Source organism: Mus pahari, chromosome 3 (genome assembly GCF_900095145.1).
Source record: "Mus pahari chromosome 3, PAHARI_EIJ_v1.1, whole genome shotgun sequence".
Lineage (NCBI taxonomy): Eukaryota > Metazoa > Chordata > Mammalia > Rodentia > Muridae > Mus > Mus pahari.
In genome coordinates this window covers 75560869-75576532 of record NC_034592.1, presented here as the reverse complement: position 1 = coordinate 75576532, position 15664 = coordinate 75560869, and the positions used below count along the sequence as shown (strand labels likewise).

The 15664-nt window shown below is 47.1% G+C and overlaps 1 protein-coding gene across 2 annotated transcripts in view; it reads left to right on the top strand.

Annotated features, from left to right (window-relative positions):
- Ptprj (protein tyrosine phosphatase receptor type J) overlaps positions 1-15664 on the top strand; it is a 151749-nt gene that overhangs the window by 96683 nt on the left and 39402 nt on the right. For both annotated transcript variants that reach the window (XM_021192953.2, XM_029536812.1), the window contains exons 2-3: positions 11319-11337; positions 14949-15191. In XM_021192953.2, the coding sequence (XP_021048612.1) occupies positions 11319-11337; positions 14949-15191 (262 nt within the window). The remainder of the gene's footprint in view (positions 1-11318; positions 11338-14948; positions 15192-15664) is intronic.

Below are 15664 nucleotides of genomic sequence, written 5' to 3'. Positions count from 1 at the left end.
ATTCCCTGTTCACCCACCTGACAGCCAGTGCAGGTTCTGTGGTAGGTGTGAACTACTGCATCTTCACCAAGGAGTGTGCAACTAGACCGGCAGTGAGAATACCTAGTGGTAAGAGTTAAGTGCCAGGTGCTGGCATACCCGGGAAGGAAACCGTCCGTAGCTCTAGTGGGGAGAGGAGTTCTGTAAGGGTCAACGAAGGCTGTCTCATAGATCAGTGAGCCAGGGTTGAGAAAGAGGGGCCGGAAGCTCTCACTTTCTAGGTAGTAGGGCTGGCTGGAGCCAGAGTTTGGACTGGCAGCTGGACTATTGAGGAATTTGAGGTATGCGAATAGCGGAAGGGGGCACGTGACATGTGAACTCTTCAGTTTATCTCTTCTTTGCTTTAAAGAGATGTTGGTTACATCTGTTGTTAGGGGAAAAAGTATTTCTGCTGAGAGGTTCAGAGGACAAAGTAGATAGTGGTAGACTGTAAAACACTGGATTTTGCCTAAGGCAAGGGAAGAAAAACCACAGTGATTGTGCATTCCTTTGTCTCTCTCACTAGCCCTTAAGCAGTTTGGGACTCGGGAAGGAAACTTTACGTGTCCTTTCTGTGAAGAGGGGCTGGTGGATGAAGAACAAATGTGCTTTGGACTCAGGTTCGTTAGGCCTGCGTGAGCCTCTCTTTCCTCCACCCTAAACTGAGGCAGGCTGATTTAGATGATCTCTAAGGCTTGATTCTAGTATGACTGATCATCCATGTCTCCATTGGTTGCCTCTGAAGCCCTGAAGTTGAACATGCCTGGTTTATCTTTCCACCAAAAAAGGCCAGACCAGCTTTGCCCCAGGCCCTAGGGAGCTGGTGCGAGTGTGTCTCAGCAGAGGCAGTGAGTGAGGTTCTGGGAGAGGTGAACTGTGTAATAGTTTGTTCACGAGCTCGGAGCATAAATACTGCCTTATGCTAAGGGCTAACTGAGAGGCTCAGGCTGTGTGTTGTTAAGAGTCGTGGGGCTGCTGTGAGCCAGCAGCTCTGTGGACTCCCGACCGCCCCCATCCTGATTACCAGGATTACTCTCCGCTGACCTAGGCTCACAGTTCATGCTATTTTATCTCCCAGACACCCAGTATTCATTAAGAAAGGTGTTGTTTCTAATATCTCACCAGACAATTGGGAACCCAGACCAGCCTTTAGAGATCCCGAGTGCTTTTTAAAATTGAGCTGAATTAAACAGTCATCCTTTCTCGAACATGCCTTGTGTCTGATAGCATTTCAATGACTTCTCTTGAGTGTTTGAGGAGGCCAAGTAGGGACCTAAACCCAGTTTGCAGGTGAGTAGCTTGAGACTTGGCTCAGTGTAGGTAACTGTCAGAACCAGGATGTGGAGCTCGAACCTGCCCACAGGGCTGCAGCCATACTCTGTGTGGCTGCAAGTCTGTTCTTGTGGTTCTGTCCAGGGCGAACGTGTGATTTAGGGCAGGACTAAGCCGACGATAGCCACTGCTTGTTTTTGCATGACCCAGGAGCTAAGAATAGCTTTTGCATTTTTAAGGAGTTGAGAGAAAAAGCAAGGAAAACTAATTTCATAATGTAAAAATTGTATGAAACTCATGTGTTTATGGATGAATAAAGCTTTATTAGAATGCAGCCGTGGGTATTAGTGTACTGGTGGCAGGCTTCACTCTTCTTCAGTGCACTGACAGACTTGTATAACCTGCAGAACCTAAGATTTGTAATGCCTGGCATTTTGTAGAAGTTGACCGAGCGTCTGATCAGGGCATTCATTAGGCTTAATGAGATGTTAAAAGTAATCAGTCACCTCCTGGGTACAGCACCAGCTCCCCAGTCAGCTGCCACTTGAAGATCCTGGGCCTCGTTCTGTTGTTTGATGTCTTAAGTGTCCTCTGTGTGCCATGCGTGGCAGTGTCCACATGATGTGACTTGGTGAGTTGCCATCTTCTCAAGAGCTAAGTCTCACGGGAGCAGATGACTGGTTTTCTCCTGAGACCTTGTATTGGATGATGGTTGTCCTTAGGCAGTTGCTAATTCCTCTGTGTCCTCTTAATTCCTGTACAGTGCCTGGGTGGCACCCTCTTACCTGGTGCTTGCTGTCACTCGTAGAGGCCTGCTGTGTTGCCGTGAGGTGCTTAGTATTTGTCAGGCCTGCCGAATAACTGTAAGGGGGTGTGTGGTCTGGTGCTGCTTATATTCAGATGCTAAATTCTGCACCCCAAGATCTGTTTGCTCCAAGATGATCCTTATGGATACCAGCCTTGGTTGTGTAAACCTTGCTCCCCAACTTAAAACTATTAATTAAATAAAACTGGAAGCAGCCAGTTATGGGGGAAATAGGGAGAGATGGCGTTTGAGTTATCAGGCTGGAGGTCGCAGGTAGTGGGCATGAGGACAGGGAGAGAGGGAGAAGGAGGTGAAGAAGGTGAAGGAGGAGAAGACGGAGCGAGCAAGAAATCTTTGTCAGTCATATTGGACCAGCAGCACATGTCAGAGTCAGATGTTTTCCCAGGACACCAGACTGCTGGAAGAGAAACAACCCAGAGAATTTCAAACAGCAAGTGTTTGGGGAGGACAATCGGGGTAGTGGCCAGAGTAGCGTCAGAGATTTAGATTAGGGTAATCCCCCAGTAATTGTGCAAAGCCTGATAAATAAATAAATATCGTTGCTTGGGCTGCATTTATTAGAAGCAAGATGAGGATTCATTTAATTAAAATATTCTACAAATAATGAGTCTTTTTCTTTCTTCTCCCGACTATGTAGCTCAAACCAAACTGCTGTAAAGGCCCAGCACACCCAAGCCACAGATTAGATGAGAAAACTCAAGGAGCTATTTCGCTGGCTGTGGGCCTCGTCCCATGGATTTCCTACCCTTCCTCAGTTCTGAAGTTTAGGGGGATCTACAGGGAGAGTGTGGTGTGTGGGAACATCTGGGATCCTGCGCACACACGCACACAGTGACGTAACAGAAGTTCTTTAAAAGCAAATGAGCTTGTTGACTCTGGCACCCACGCTAATGGCTTCTGGGATCAGATCACCCATGCTACCATGGCTTCTGGGATTGGATCAGCCCTGGAGGCTGCTGGGTAGAGAGTGGACTGGGAGAGGCTTGGAGGACAGTCAGAGGCAGAGTTGGTTGGAATTGGGGCCTGGATTTTCTTCGCTCATCTGGGAGAAAGGGGGAGGGCCGTTAGAGAGGGACTTGACAAGCTCTAGATTGCAGCATGGGCAGTCTCTGAGCACCCAGGCCCTAGTGAATGGTATGTCTTGGCTTCTTTTATCCAGACCTTGAGCAGATGGGCAGTGCAGGAGGGAGCTGGTTGGGCGCAGGGACTGGACTCAGTATTCCAGTTTGAGGGTCTGGAGTCAAGTCATCAACTGAAGACCAACAGGTCGACATTTTGTTCCTAGTGGTGGGGGGTGTTTGTGAGTAGAGTTGGTCCCACAGGTGGAGAACAGATTAGGGAATAAGGAGGTGATTAGTGGTAGAGAGAATGGTGCCGTTTATATTCTCAGTGTGGATGTTGATGACAAGTGACACTGGCCAGAAGGCTCTTCCTCAGAGAAGAACTTAGAAAGCCAACCAAACCTTTGCATTTGGGTTGCAAAGATCAGGTCTGTCAAAGGCCACACACTCTGATGTCTTCAGGCAGTTGGAAACATAAATAAATGATCTAAACCTTGAAAAGTCTTACTGTCTCTCAACCCATCATATGCTCATATTTGATAGAGGAAACCAGCTGTGTGGGCACCTTGTTGCTTGGCAACTGTGCTGCTTGCCCTCGGCACTGGGGTGATAGTACTGCCAGTGCTGTTTGTGCTTAGCACTTACCCCACAGAGAGGGTCGCTTAGAGCCAATTCATGGCTTCAGTGTGGCCAGATAAGAAAGTATTTTTTTTAAAGACATTGAACATCAAAATAATAACAAACTGTGCATGACTTGTCTTAAAAACAAATGAACAAGGAACTATCAGTCACATGAAAGGTACTGCTAGTCTCAACAACGAAGCCTCACTTCAGCACCCCAGGTTTATCCTGTGATGAGGAGAACGGGCTAGGTTCCTCAGCCTCTGGGCAGAGGCAACACCAAGCCCCTCCGAGATCTCTGGGGATCTGGTAGAGGAGCTAAAATGTGTGAGACCCACTATCAGCCTTCATAAAGTCCACAGCTCGGCAAAGCATCACTTTCCAGCTTGTACTCCCTGTAGTCTATTCAAAGATTCCATTAATGGTTGAGTTTTGTTTAAAAAGATTCCTTAGCCCACCCTCTCTGAATTTGAGAGTGTTTGGGATTGTAATGAAAACATTTGCTCAAGTGTCTGTTGCACTGAATCTTAAAAAAGCTGTCCTGTCTCAGAAGACAAGCAGGACACTCCCCTCGGCTGTCCTGGAACTTGCCATCCTCCTGCATCAGCCTCCTGGGCACTGGCATGTGGACCATGAATACAGTGTAGACCATCAGGAGAGTCACCTGGTCGCACTCAGATTACTTGCTGTCATCTGGTATGCACAGACATATCCATGATCATACTGATATGAAATGTGGATTTGTGTTCTTATACGTTATTCATAAGGCTCTTTTGGGGCTGTGTGGGGGCTGGCAGTAACAGCTCTGGTAAAAATACCCACAGAAGCTCCTGGCCCAAGATTTCCTAAAGCTTCCCTCAGCCCTGCATCTCAGGGTTCGCAAGGCCTCTTTCAGGTAGGGCCTTGACCATGTGTTCCTCTGCACCTTGTGGAAGAGCTCATTGTGCCTCCATCTGCCTCCAGTGCAGCATAGAGGCGGCTGGGCTTTTCAGTAAGGGCGGTGGTACCCATTCTGTCCACTGAAGCTTCACCCTCAATCTGGGCTGTAGAGCTATGGGTGATGCTGACTCTTAGGATGGCAGAGTCAAATTATGAATCCTTTATTTGCATGCGAGGCAGAGTGTATGCATGCCTGTTCTCATCTTGCCACATTGTCTGCTTTCCTGCTCTAGGCCCTGCCTTTGGGCTCCATGGTGGAATTTAATGCCAGGTACTGAGTGAGACCAGTTCACCAGGTGATGCCTGACTCTGGGGCCTTTCAGCTGTGGTGCTTGCTGTGTACGTTTGGTGGGACGCCCCACGAGTGTGCCTTTCTGTGGCTTGTATTTCAGGGAGCGGTTGGCTAATACTCACAGAGATAAGCTAGAGTGTTGAAGAAAGGTGGCCTTTCACCATCGGACTCAGTTTGCATCAGACCCTATAAAATACTCTTTGATTTTAAACATTGCTTGAAGCCGTTCTCATTCTGGTTAATTACGTCAGTGAGTAAATATAGCTGTTGTCATCTGGTGTGTGGGCTTGGCTTTAGAAGGATAAAGAGTCTATTGTTACCCACTGTGTACCTCAGTCCGTTTCACTCACCCTTGAGCACCCAGTTTGTAGAATAGAAAACCTGTGGCCTCCCCACTTGCTAAAAAATCACAGGTTGCTCTGTGATTTCAGTTTCTTTTGCAAAAGCTGCTTCATTCATTCAGTCCCAATGAGCTGACACAGGTGTCCCTCAGGCCACGCCAGCCTGGCAAGGCCAGGAATTTGTCACCTTGGCTTTCCCGGTATCGGTTGAGACCTGCCTGCAGATGAGGCTGCTGAGTGCTTCCTGGAGTTAAGGCCCAAGGTTTCAGGGTCAGGAGTCAAGTTTACAAATCTTCAACTGTAAGCTGAACTGTGTCAGGACAGGGACATAACTTCCCAGCTGCGCCGTCAACCTCTGTAAGGTGGGGATAACCATAGCGTCTGCTCCCTGTGGTCTCAGAAGGTTTAAGTGAGATGATGTATGTAACACACAGCGCAGTGATAGGCTAGGAGGAGAGTCGATGAATGTCACAGCAAGTGCTGTCCCAGGGGGACTCTGTGTAGGGTTGTCTACCACAGTTTTACATGTTCTATCAATCTCCTGACCTTTTCCTTAGTCACTTACATTTCCTAGAGGCCTTAGGCAAGGTTGACCTGCTCATCCAGGCCCCTTTGCCCTGTCCATTTGCTCTGCCATTTTCTTTGAAGTGTTTCCAGGCTTAAGGTTAAAGTTAAGGTGGTCTGGGCCACCTTAAGTGCCCCCTCTGCCTTTGGTTACCTGCGCCAATCAAGGATTGAAGCAGGGGTTGAGTGGCATGAACTGAAAGCTTCGAGGTCATTGGGTGAAGTGAGAGGGTAGCTTCGGAGTTTGGTGAGGAAGAAGGGTGTTAGGACAGGGTGAGAGAACACATATGGGATATATATTGTAGATGACCTTTCGTTATTTTGTAATTGATGAAATGAATGGCTTTGGGAGACTCTCAAGCCCCAGAGTGCAAAGGTCAAGGAAAGTGGAACCTGCCCTTTATTATTCTTGTTCTCATTTCTTCTTTTAGTTTTAAAGACACAGATCTCACTTTGTAGCTCAGGCTGTCCTGGAACTCATTCAGTAGATCAGGCTGGCCTTGAACTCCCTTGGCCTCCCAAGTGCTGGGATTGAAGGCGTGTGCCTAATCTTGAACTTCTTGACCCTGCTTGGCTCTCACCCAGCACATCAGCTGGTTCTCTGAAGATAAGCCTGGGTTATCTTCTCTGTGCCCCAACTGACCCTTGCCCACCTATGTGCACCCCAAGAGGAAGCTTACCTCTGTGTTCTCTGCCAGGGTGCCCTTGACTTCTGCCTTCCTGTTTGGACAGAGGGAGATGGGAGAGACAGTCACTTCAGCTTGGCTCCCCTTCCTAGTTGTGGGTCTCCAGGATTCTTGCACATTGCAGTTGCTTTCCCATCCACAGCCCCACCCACTTCCCCATTTTCCCTGGCTGAGTGTGACACCTGTATCTGCCGGGCTCCTGACTGACACTGCATACTCTAAGAAGAGTCATCTGGCAGATCTGTTTATTTTCACACTGAGGAAGGTCCTGACCCAGAGAGAGAGATGTCATCCAGGTGAATGAACGGGGAAACATTCACCTTCAGTGTTCATGGAAGGCCCTGCTTTAGGCGTTGTTCTGTTTTGCATTCCAAATAGAGGGTCCTGTATAGAGTTGTAGTCATAATCTGACAGAACAGGAACAAACGGCGGCAGATAACTACCCGTTCTGGCTCTTGTTAGTTCTATGTGTATGGATGATGTCTTGGTAGGTTTTGAAATGTCACAAGCCTTGCTGGTCTAGGGTGCAGCTGCCTCTTCTGTACAGAACTCGGATTATAAGGACAGAACACAGCACGGAAGTGGGGGGGGATCAGCATGAAGGATGTGTGTGTGTAGGGGTGCATTTTGGGGTTCTAAAGCTTATAGCCTGGGGGAGTCTGGGATAATGAGGAACTCACACCAGAGAGAGGGGAAGAGGAGGATTTAAAGGGTCTCTTTTGGGGTGTGGTATTGTCATGTGGATTGGGGAGACTTTGAAAGGGTTAGGTCCGTGTTCCCAGTCAGGTCTCTGTGGCCTGGTTGTAGAACAGGAAGAATTCAGACTTCCTTCTCTTATTCTCCTTACTCTTTTCTTTTCCTCCACAAAGCTTCCTTTCCCTCCTCCCTGCACATGGTGGGGAGGGGCAGGGCAAAGACCCAGAACCTATTTAATTGTCAGAGGAGCCGTTTGGAAGTACGGCTCAGCGGCATTTAGTGCATCCACCCTATCGTGGGTGACTGCGTCTCTATCAGCTCTTCTCACCTAGAATCCCGTGAAGAAACCCACTTTCCATAGAGTTCATTTGTAACCAGACCTCTTCCCTTCCCAGCTCCCGTGGCCCCCGGCCTGTGTTTCACTTCTGTGGAGTCTCTGTTCCGGATATTTTATATACATGAACTGTGTTGGGTCACGACGTGTCCGGCCTCTTTCCTGGAGTGCCATCTTTTTTGAGATTCATCCCCGTATCAGGAGTCAGTGCCCCGTTCCTCTTTTTGATCTAGTGATTTTCCTCTTGTATTGATGTGACGTAGCCATTGGGTACATTTTTTCCCTTTTGGCTGTGTGAATTGTACTTCTGCAACACCTCCAACTAGCTCCCTGTGCAAAGGCTGTGATGTCTGGTTCCCCTCGAGCCATAAGCCCCAGGTCAAACTTCCTAGTCCTCCGTATAACAGTTCTGCTAGGTTACAAGGGAAAGGCTGGGGGGCTCAGAGAAGGGCCAGACCTTGAAGTTCAGCATGCCTCCTCCTCAAGCTTGTCTCTGCATACCTGAGCATCTACTTGAATTTCTGCCCAGAGGGAAGTGGGGAGTGGAAAGTGTTGGTCCTGTCTCAGGTCTACAGTGTCTCTCTCTGGGCTTTCTCCTCTGGACACAGCTAGTCTCTGATTGGGCTGTGTAACCTGAGCAGCACGAGCAGCACAGTCCTTATCAGTGGATGGAGATTCTCATTGTTGTTGCCACCACAGCCATCTGGGCCTGGGCACGCCGAGGACTCCTGGAAGGAGCCCGAGGAATGCTTGCTGTTTTCCCTGTGCGTGGAGACTGGGAGAGGGAAGTCTCAGCTCCTCCTCCAGGAGCAGCAGGAGCTGTGGTCCTCACCATGTCCAGCTGTCAACAGGGAAGTCGTCCCCAGACTCCCTTTCCTGCAGGTAACCTTGGTATACTGTTTTTGAGCCTGGGAGCCTGTCTCCTGTCCTCCCGCATCAGGCTTACCACATCCTTCTGTTTGGAAGGATGGGCTTTCTGTAGACGACGCTATTAAAAGTATGTATGAAGTGCCCACCTGACCAGGTGTCTTGCAGGTGCTGTTTGTAGGTATCTTTTTATCTGGTTTGTGAGAGAGGCTGGGGTCCTGGCTGTGCCCTCTGTCCACCTGAGCTGATCCCAGGAGAGGAAGGAATCCTTGGCCTTTCGGGATTGCAGCTGTGCAGATGCAGGTTAAGTGAAAGTCACCCCTCTGTCGCGTGAACTAGCATAACTTGTTCTTGTTAACAGGCGATGCAAAAGCAGGTAGCCGACCTCGCAGGGGGTTGCTCTCCTCTGGCAAGGAGTCTGGAGGTACTGTTGACTTAGCTCAAGGTTCAAGTTCTGCTCATCCTCTTCCTGGTGTTCTTCAACATGTTGCTGAAGCCGCAGGCATCACGGGCAGACACCATGAAATCCACCATAGCAGCATGGTATCCCCCCGCCCCCCCCCCCGTGTACCTCGTTGTTCTAGCCTTTACAGACTCTTGGTACCATTTTGCTAGGTCAAGTCTTAGTCCCCATGGCTGCTGAAGAAAGGGCTGACATTATTTGAAAGTCAGGTCCAAGGACTGAGGACGAGAGGGCGGAGGTGGAGAGGGAAGTTGGCAAGGAGGTGATAGATAACCATGTGCTTTTGAAGTGGTCATTGCTTCACCGTGAGCTCCAGGGACCCAGCCTGCCTTGATTGCCCAGTCTACCTCAGAGCACAGGAACCCTCAACATGTCTTAAAAATCATCATAATCATCATCATCATCATCATCATCATCATCGAGGGGAAAGGAACATGCTGATATAATATCTTTTATAATTAACTTTTAAGTCTTCACTACTCCCTACTAATTTTTTCCACTTAGGAGATGGCAGAGCTGGTAGTTATACACAAGGACTCTGTAGTCTGAGTACCACGGTTCAAATCCAGGCCCGGCCATTCACCTCTTTATTAATGAGTCATGTGGAAGACTGAGTTTGTGTCTGGGAGCATTTTGAGCAGAGCCTGGTAGTCAGTGCTCTGAATGAATTGACTTCAACATGCTGAGCACAGGGCCTCCGAGCTGTGATTCCTTTTTAACTCCAACAGCTGGTGCTCTGCTTTTGCACGCACTCTTGCCTGCTTTTGCGCGCAGTACCGTTTACCTGTCTCTGAGGGCGTGGCTGCGGCGGTCCTCTTTCTTGGGATGAGGAGCTCTGGGGATAGCGAGCTGCCCCATTGGCGCTTTAGAGGTGTGCTTGGCCCTTGCGGGTGTGTCCTACTGGGATATTTGTGATAGTGCTCTCTGACTGGGGCTACTTTTAGACTTCTCTCTTCTCCTCATTTTTGGCAAAGAGTTGGAGGGCGGGATGCAGGCCTTGGATGGTTTCAGGTGGTCCTTAGATGAATGGATTCCAGGAGGGGCAACACTGTATTGATACCAAGGTGGATACCATGGGCAGGTGCCAGAAGCCACCATCCTAAAGAGTGGTGGTTTTATAGTTGAACTGGGCAAAATACACTTGCTTCCTTGTGCTGGCATGGCCTCTTGTGTTCTCCCCTTCCCCCTGGATCCATCCTAGACTGTTTTGTTGACATATTGCCTGGCTCAGATGAGCTGAGAAAGGTTAAACGTGAGAGAGAAGGTGGTAGAAAGTTTTGAGGGACCTTGGGGACTCCATTCCTCCTCCTCAGCTAATCGGTTCTTTTCTGTGACACTTATTGAGCACCCACTGTATGCACCGTGTTTCTGCTCCTGTGGAGGAGACAATGGTGAAGGAGTGAGGGTGGTTTAATTTTCCTGAGTGGTTTCAGAAGAGACTTCTGAAGCTGTGGTGTTTTGGGGCAGGCCCTAGGAAATAAGTTTCGGGGCAGTGATTTTGCAAGAGGGAATATCTGTGTAAACCTCCGAAGGGGAAATCAGCTTCAAGAATATGAGTGTCACCAAGACTAGAGGAGCCTGCTGGGTACTTAAGGGTGGATTTTTATTCCGAGTGTGGTGGGGAATTGTGGGGGCATTTCCCCTTCTTTTGATATTTTCTTTTTCTCAGTCGCCATACTTTGGAAATTCCAATTACCAAAAGCATGTATTTAAGAGACAATGGGACTTGCAACCTTGAATTACATTAGGCTTTGGGGAAATAATGTATGGTATGGATGATAGTGAGTACCGCAGAAGGGACTCCCTGTCTCCCAAACGGATGACTAACATTGCCAACTAAATCTGTAAGACCTCACATTTTGCTCCTTCCCAAAGCTATATACCAGATAATTAGAAACTGACTGCCCTCTACTGATAGAAGGTGAATATTGTATAGGAGAGATTGCAAACCTACTGACTGCACTTTAATAGTAGGCTGGTCCTGGACTTGGCTAAGGGGAAGAGCTTGCGGCCTGCATTTCTTTCTGTGCCCTTCTTTTGTGTCCTTCGGCAGTCAGTTCACCTCCCAGGGATAGGAGGGAGCACTGGCTTGCGGAGCTGTGAAAAACATGGGTTTGTGTAGTCAGCAGCCCCGTGGCCTCATTGAGCCCCGGCTGATCTTTTGTAGTTGACTTGTGCTTTCCCTGTATTTAAAGCCCCAGGACGCCCTCTCCATGGCGGGCAGCCTCCCGTGAACTAAACTCCCACCCCCAATATTAAGTCCTCAACTGCTCTGTTTCTGATTTGCATTTTCACGGTTGAATGAATCTGCTGACTTCCCTTTTCTTTTCCGTTACAGGTCCTGTGCGCAGGTGCGGGTGAGTACCTTGCTCCTTTCCATTCTTGTGTTGTTTGCTACTGCCCCCTAGTGGACGTGGTTGCATTAATGTCAAACATGGAAAAAAAAATCACAGGAAAAAAAATATCAAGAATCCGCTTATGGGGCTTGAGAGAAGGCTCAGTGGTTAAAAAGCACTAGCTGCTCTTCCAGAGGACCTGAGTTTGATTCCCAGTGGTGGCTCACAACTGTCTGTAACTCAAGTTCCAGAGGGTCTGGCATCCTTGCATAGACATGCAGGCAGAACATCAATACATATAGTAACCATAACAAACCCAAAAAACCAAAACCCACTTACTTTCCATATTTTCCCCCTCAGATGTAGAATGAAGATAGAAACTGTAAGTGAAAGGAACATTCAGTTAGTTGTTTAACCACAACTATAAAAATTCTTTGTTTTCTCAACTGAGTGGCGGTGTTGTAGTACTTACTGTATTCCCAGTTCTGAGCTAAGGAGTTTGGGGACAGCCTGGGGGACATACTTAAACCACCAGTTCATAAAATAATTGGATTTTCTGTGATTTTCTTTTGCCAGTCTACACCCATGTGTGAGACAAATGTATTGAAACTGTGTGAGACAAATGTATTGAAACTGTAATACTGTGTATTTATATTTTATGCGATATTTATTATTTTGCAAACACTTTCTTGTGTTGCTGTTTTACTACACTTACAATATGGTGTTGTGGGATTATAGAAATTCTTAGAAAGCAAAAATAGCCTCTTATATCTTTTGATTTTGAGTGTCAGCCTGGAAGTGAGTCTATAGCTCATGGTTGGGTACTTGCCCAATACATATGAAGTCCTGGCATCCTTAGAAAGGTAAATTATACAAAATTCCTTTCCTTTTGGCTCTCCAGTGCTGTGTGGAGGCCTGAGTTACAGTTGGAGCTGGGTGCTTTTCCTGGTCTGTAGGAAGACAAGATAAATACAGATGCCTGCCTAATATTATGGTAACGATGGTTTATATGGCTAAATACATCCAGCTGAAAGCACCATTCTCAGAGCAAGACCTGTTTCTGTAGGATAATAGTAGTTAGTACTTAAAAAATGTATATTTTTTGGGAAAAAATGGTAACATTTGTTTGCCCCTAAAATTCAGGAACTTTTTTTTTTCTTTTTCCAGCAAAACCAAACCAAACCAACCAACCAAAAAACCCAAAACAACCCAAAGCCTAGGAATCCTTGAGATAAAATGATTAGCTTGGTCTCTCAGAGTTTTACAAAGAGGGCAGAGCTTACTGAACCCCTCTAATAAGGCAAATCATTGTTAATAGCCGTAATTATGCAGAACTTTCACAGACCGTGGGAAGCCCACACGGGCACTGTCTCTCCCGTGAGCCAGTCTGGTAGATAAGCTGGTGGGTAGCTGGAGCTCTGCAGAATTTCACCTCTTTAGTGCAGTCCAGCTCAGAGGGTGGAGTGTTATTGAATGCTCATGGCAGGGAACAAAACTCCAGAGCTACCCCAGAAGGTGTTCCCTGGCAACGAAGGACTCCGGAGCCGCGGAGGGGCTCTGCGTAAGACTGCTGGGTGTCCCTCAGGATTACTTCACATTCTGTCTCCCCACACTGCAGGAAGTTCTCTCAGTCCTGAGAGCTGTGTCATCCTGGGGCTGCCTTTAGCCCCTGCCTATGTACTAATCTGCTCTTCTTACAAGAATGGCAGTTTTATGGGGAGAGACCCTCCCCACTCTCTTGACTTCATTTGGACTTAACTCCTCGACACCCTGTCTTGCAAGTACACACACATTTGGAGGTACTGGTATATGGAGTATTTAACGTATGGGTTTGAAGGATGACACCATTTAGTCTATAGCATACAGGGAGTAGGATTTAGGTGCAGACCCCAGAATTGATTTCTGGATTAAGGCTATAGAGTTACCCCTGTGACAGGCAGCAGGGTGAGAAATTGAGAAGGTGTTTACATTACATCCAGAAGGGTGTGTCCTGAATTGTGAACCCCAGATTCAGCTACCCACAGTGCTGACTGAGTTCCAGTTACAGTCTGTACCAGAGAGACCAAGGAGACACATCCAAGTAGTTTCCCCAGGAGCTGGAAATACACATTCTTCTCCACTGGAGATGGAGCACTGTCTGGAATAGATCTATTTTAGGCTACACAGTACATCTCACAAGTTTAAGAATTCAGGGAGCCACTGCAAGCATATCTCACAGTCAAGTAAAATCTAGAAATCAGCAATTACGAACCCTGGATATTACACACATTTGGAAACTAGAAACATGCTCTTACATAACCAGTAATGCAAGAAAAAAGAAAAGGAATTAAAACATTTGAGAAAAAACCGGAAAGACCATATTTCAAAACATACAGAATGTGGCAAAAAAGATGTTCCAAGAGGGAGACTTAGGTTAATAAACGACTTTGTTAGTTCCTCCTTGACTTTGTTAGAGACCTGATTCAACAGCACACTGAAGACTCTTCAGTGGGTCAAGTGAGATTCACCCCAGGGATTTAAAGATGGTTCAGCACATGCACACGAGTGTACGTGGTATGTTACATTGATAGAAAGTTGGACAGAATCCTCAGTATCATTTCAGGAAGAGGAAACTTTTAGTAAAAATGTACCCTCCATGACTGTTGAAATGTAGCAGTCTGTCCCCCCACGTTGCTCAGATCCCCTCTATGAATAAAAACCAAGCAGCTCTTCTTGCTATTGAGACCGGTGCCAGGGCCGCCCTCCTGCAGGGGAGGTGGCTGAGTGGCATGTGCACACTTAGCACCTGTACTGAGGCTGGGACATGGCTTACTGTCCTCCAGGGTGCTGCTCGTCTCGCTGCCTCCTCTGATGCAGCTCTTACCACTCTCTCAAGCCAGGTGAGGCGCACCATCAGTTTCTGCTGAGAAGACTGTCAGCAGTGGCTTCTCCAGCACTTGGAGAATAAGGGCTCACCTTGTATTTTACTGTTCCTGGGCATTGCTCTTCAGTCTTGAACTTAACCAGGTTCCACTCTCTTGCTGGTATCACAGTGAATAACTACATGGCTTCCATTGGTTTGGAGTCTTGCATACTTGGCCTTGTACAGGGATATTCAGAGAGTTGAAACAATTTTGAATGAAATTTTATGACCAGGGGCGATTAGGATTGAGGTGTCTTTATGTACTGATCTTGTCTGTATTGTCATGATGGCTTAATGATAACCCCTGGAAGTCGTTATGGTACATTAGAGTTAAGATTGAGTTTTAAGGGGCTCAAACCAAGTCACTCACCCAGTGGGTAGAGTAGATTTTCATGGGAAGTTTTTCAATACTCATTTTGCCTTGTAGATCTCTTTGTATCAGCTTATGTCAAGGTTTAAACTCACGTCCAACATGGCCACCCTCTTTTTGTTTTGTCTTCAGTTTCAAGAACACACATTCACGCACAGGTGCATATATGTTTGGATGTATTTTGTTTCAGGGAAGTCAAAGAGACAAATGAAGACAAATAAAATTGAGTCCTGACAAGGTGGGCTTTATTCTTACATTTATTACCTTGTTACATATAATTAATCTCTCTTTCTCTCTCTCTCTCTCTCTCTCTCTCTCTCTCTCTCTCTCTCTCTCTCTCCATTCTCTTCATTTAAATAGCACCGAATCCTGTATTTGACATTGAAGCTGTCGTCAGCCCAACTACTGTGTTATTAACATGGAAGTACAATGACTCGGGCACTTCAGAATATAGAATAGAGAATAAGATGGAGAGCAAGCTGATATGTACTATTAAAAACCAGACATCATGTAACATCACAGGCTTAAGCCCAGGTACTACGTATACATTCTACATCACATCCTTAACCAATGAGACCTTGGACAAAAAAACTATCACAACAGGTAAGGGACAGGGTAAACAGGGCTGGTGGCTAGAACAGCAGAGGTATGGGGAGGTGAGGAAGGAGGTTTAGAACCCTCAGGGCAGGACTCATGGAAAAGATCATATCAGACACTGTGTATGAAAGACATTATCTTGTCTCCATAAAGCCCGAGGGCTGAAGGGGAAAACCGTGGGAAAGTCAAGTTTCTTCTAAGATCCCATAGTCCTGGATATCAAGTGACAGGACTAGAATCTGGAGAGCCTGAGTCTAGTCACTAGAGATTGTGATACCCTTACAGCCACCAAGATCCATAAAATTGTGCAGTTTATTGGTGTTAAATTCTTTAGTGATAAAGAAGAGAGGGCTGGCGAGATGGCTCAACCGGTAAGAGCACTGACCGCTCTTCCAAAGGTCCTGAGTTCAAATCCCAGCAACCACATGGTGGCTCACAACCACCCACAATGAGATCTGACGCCCTCTTCTGGTGTGTCT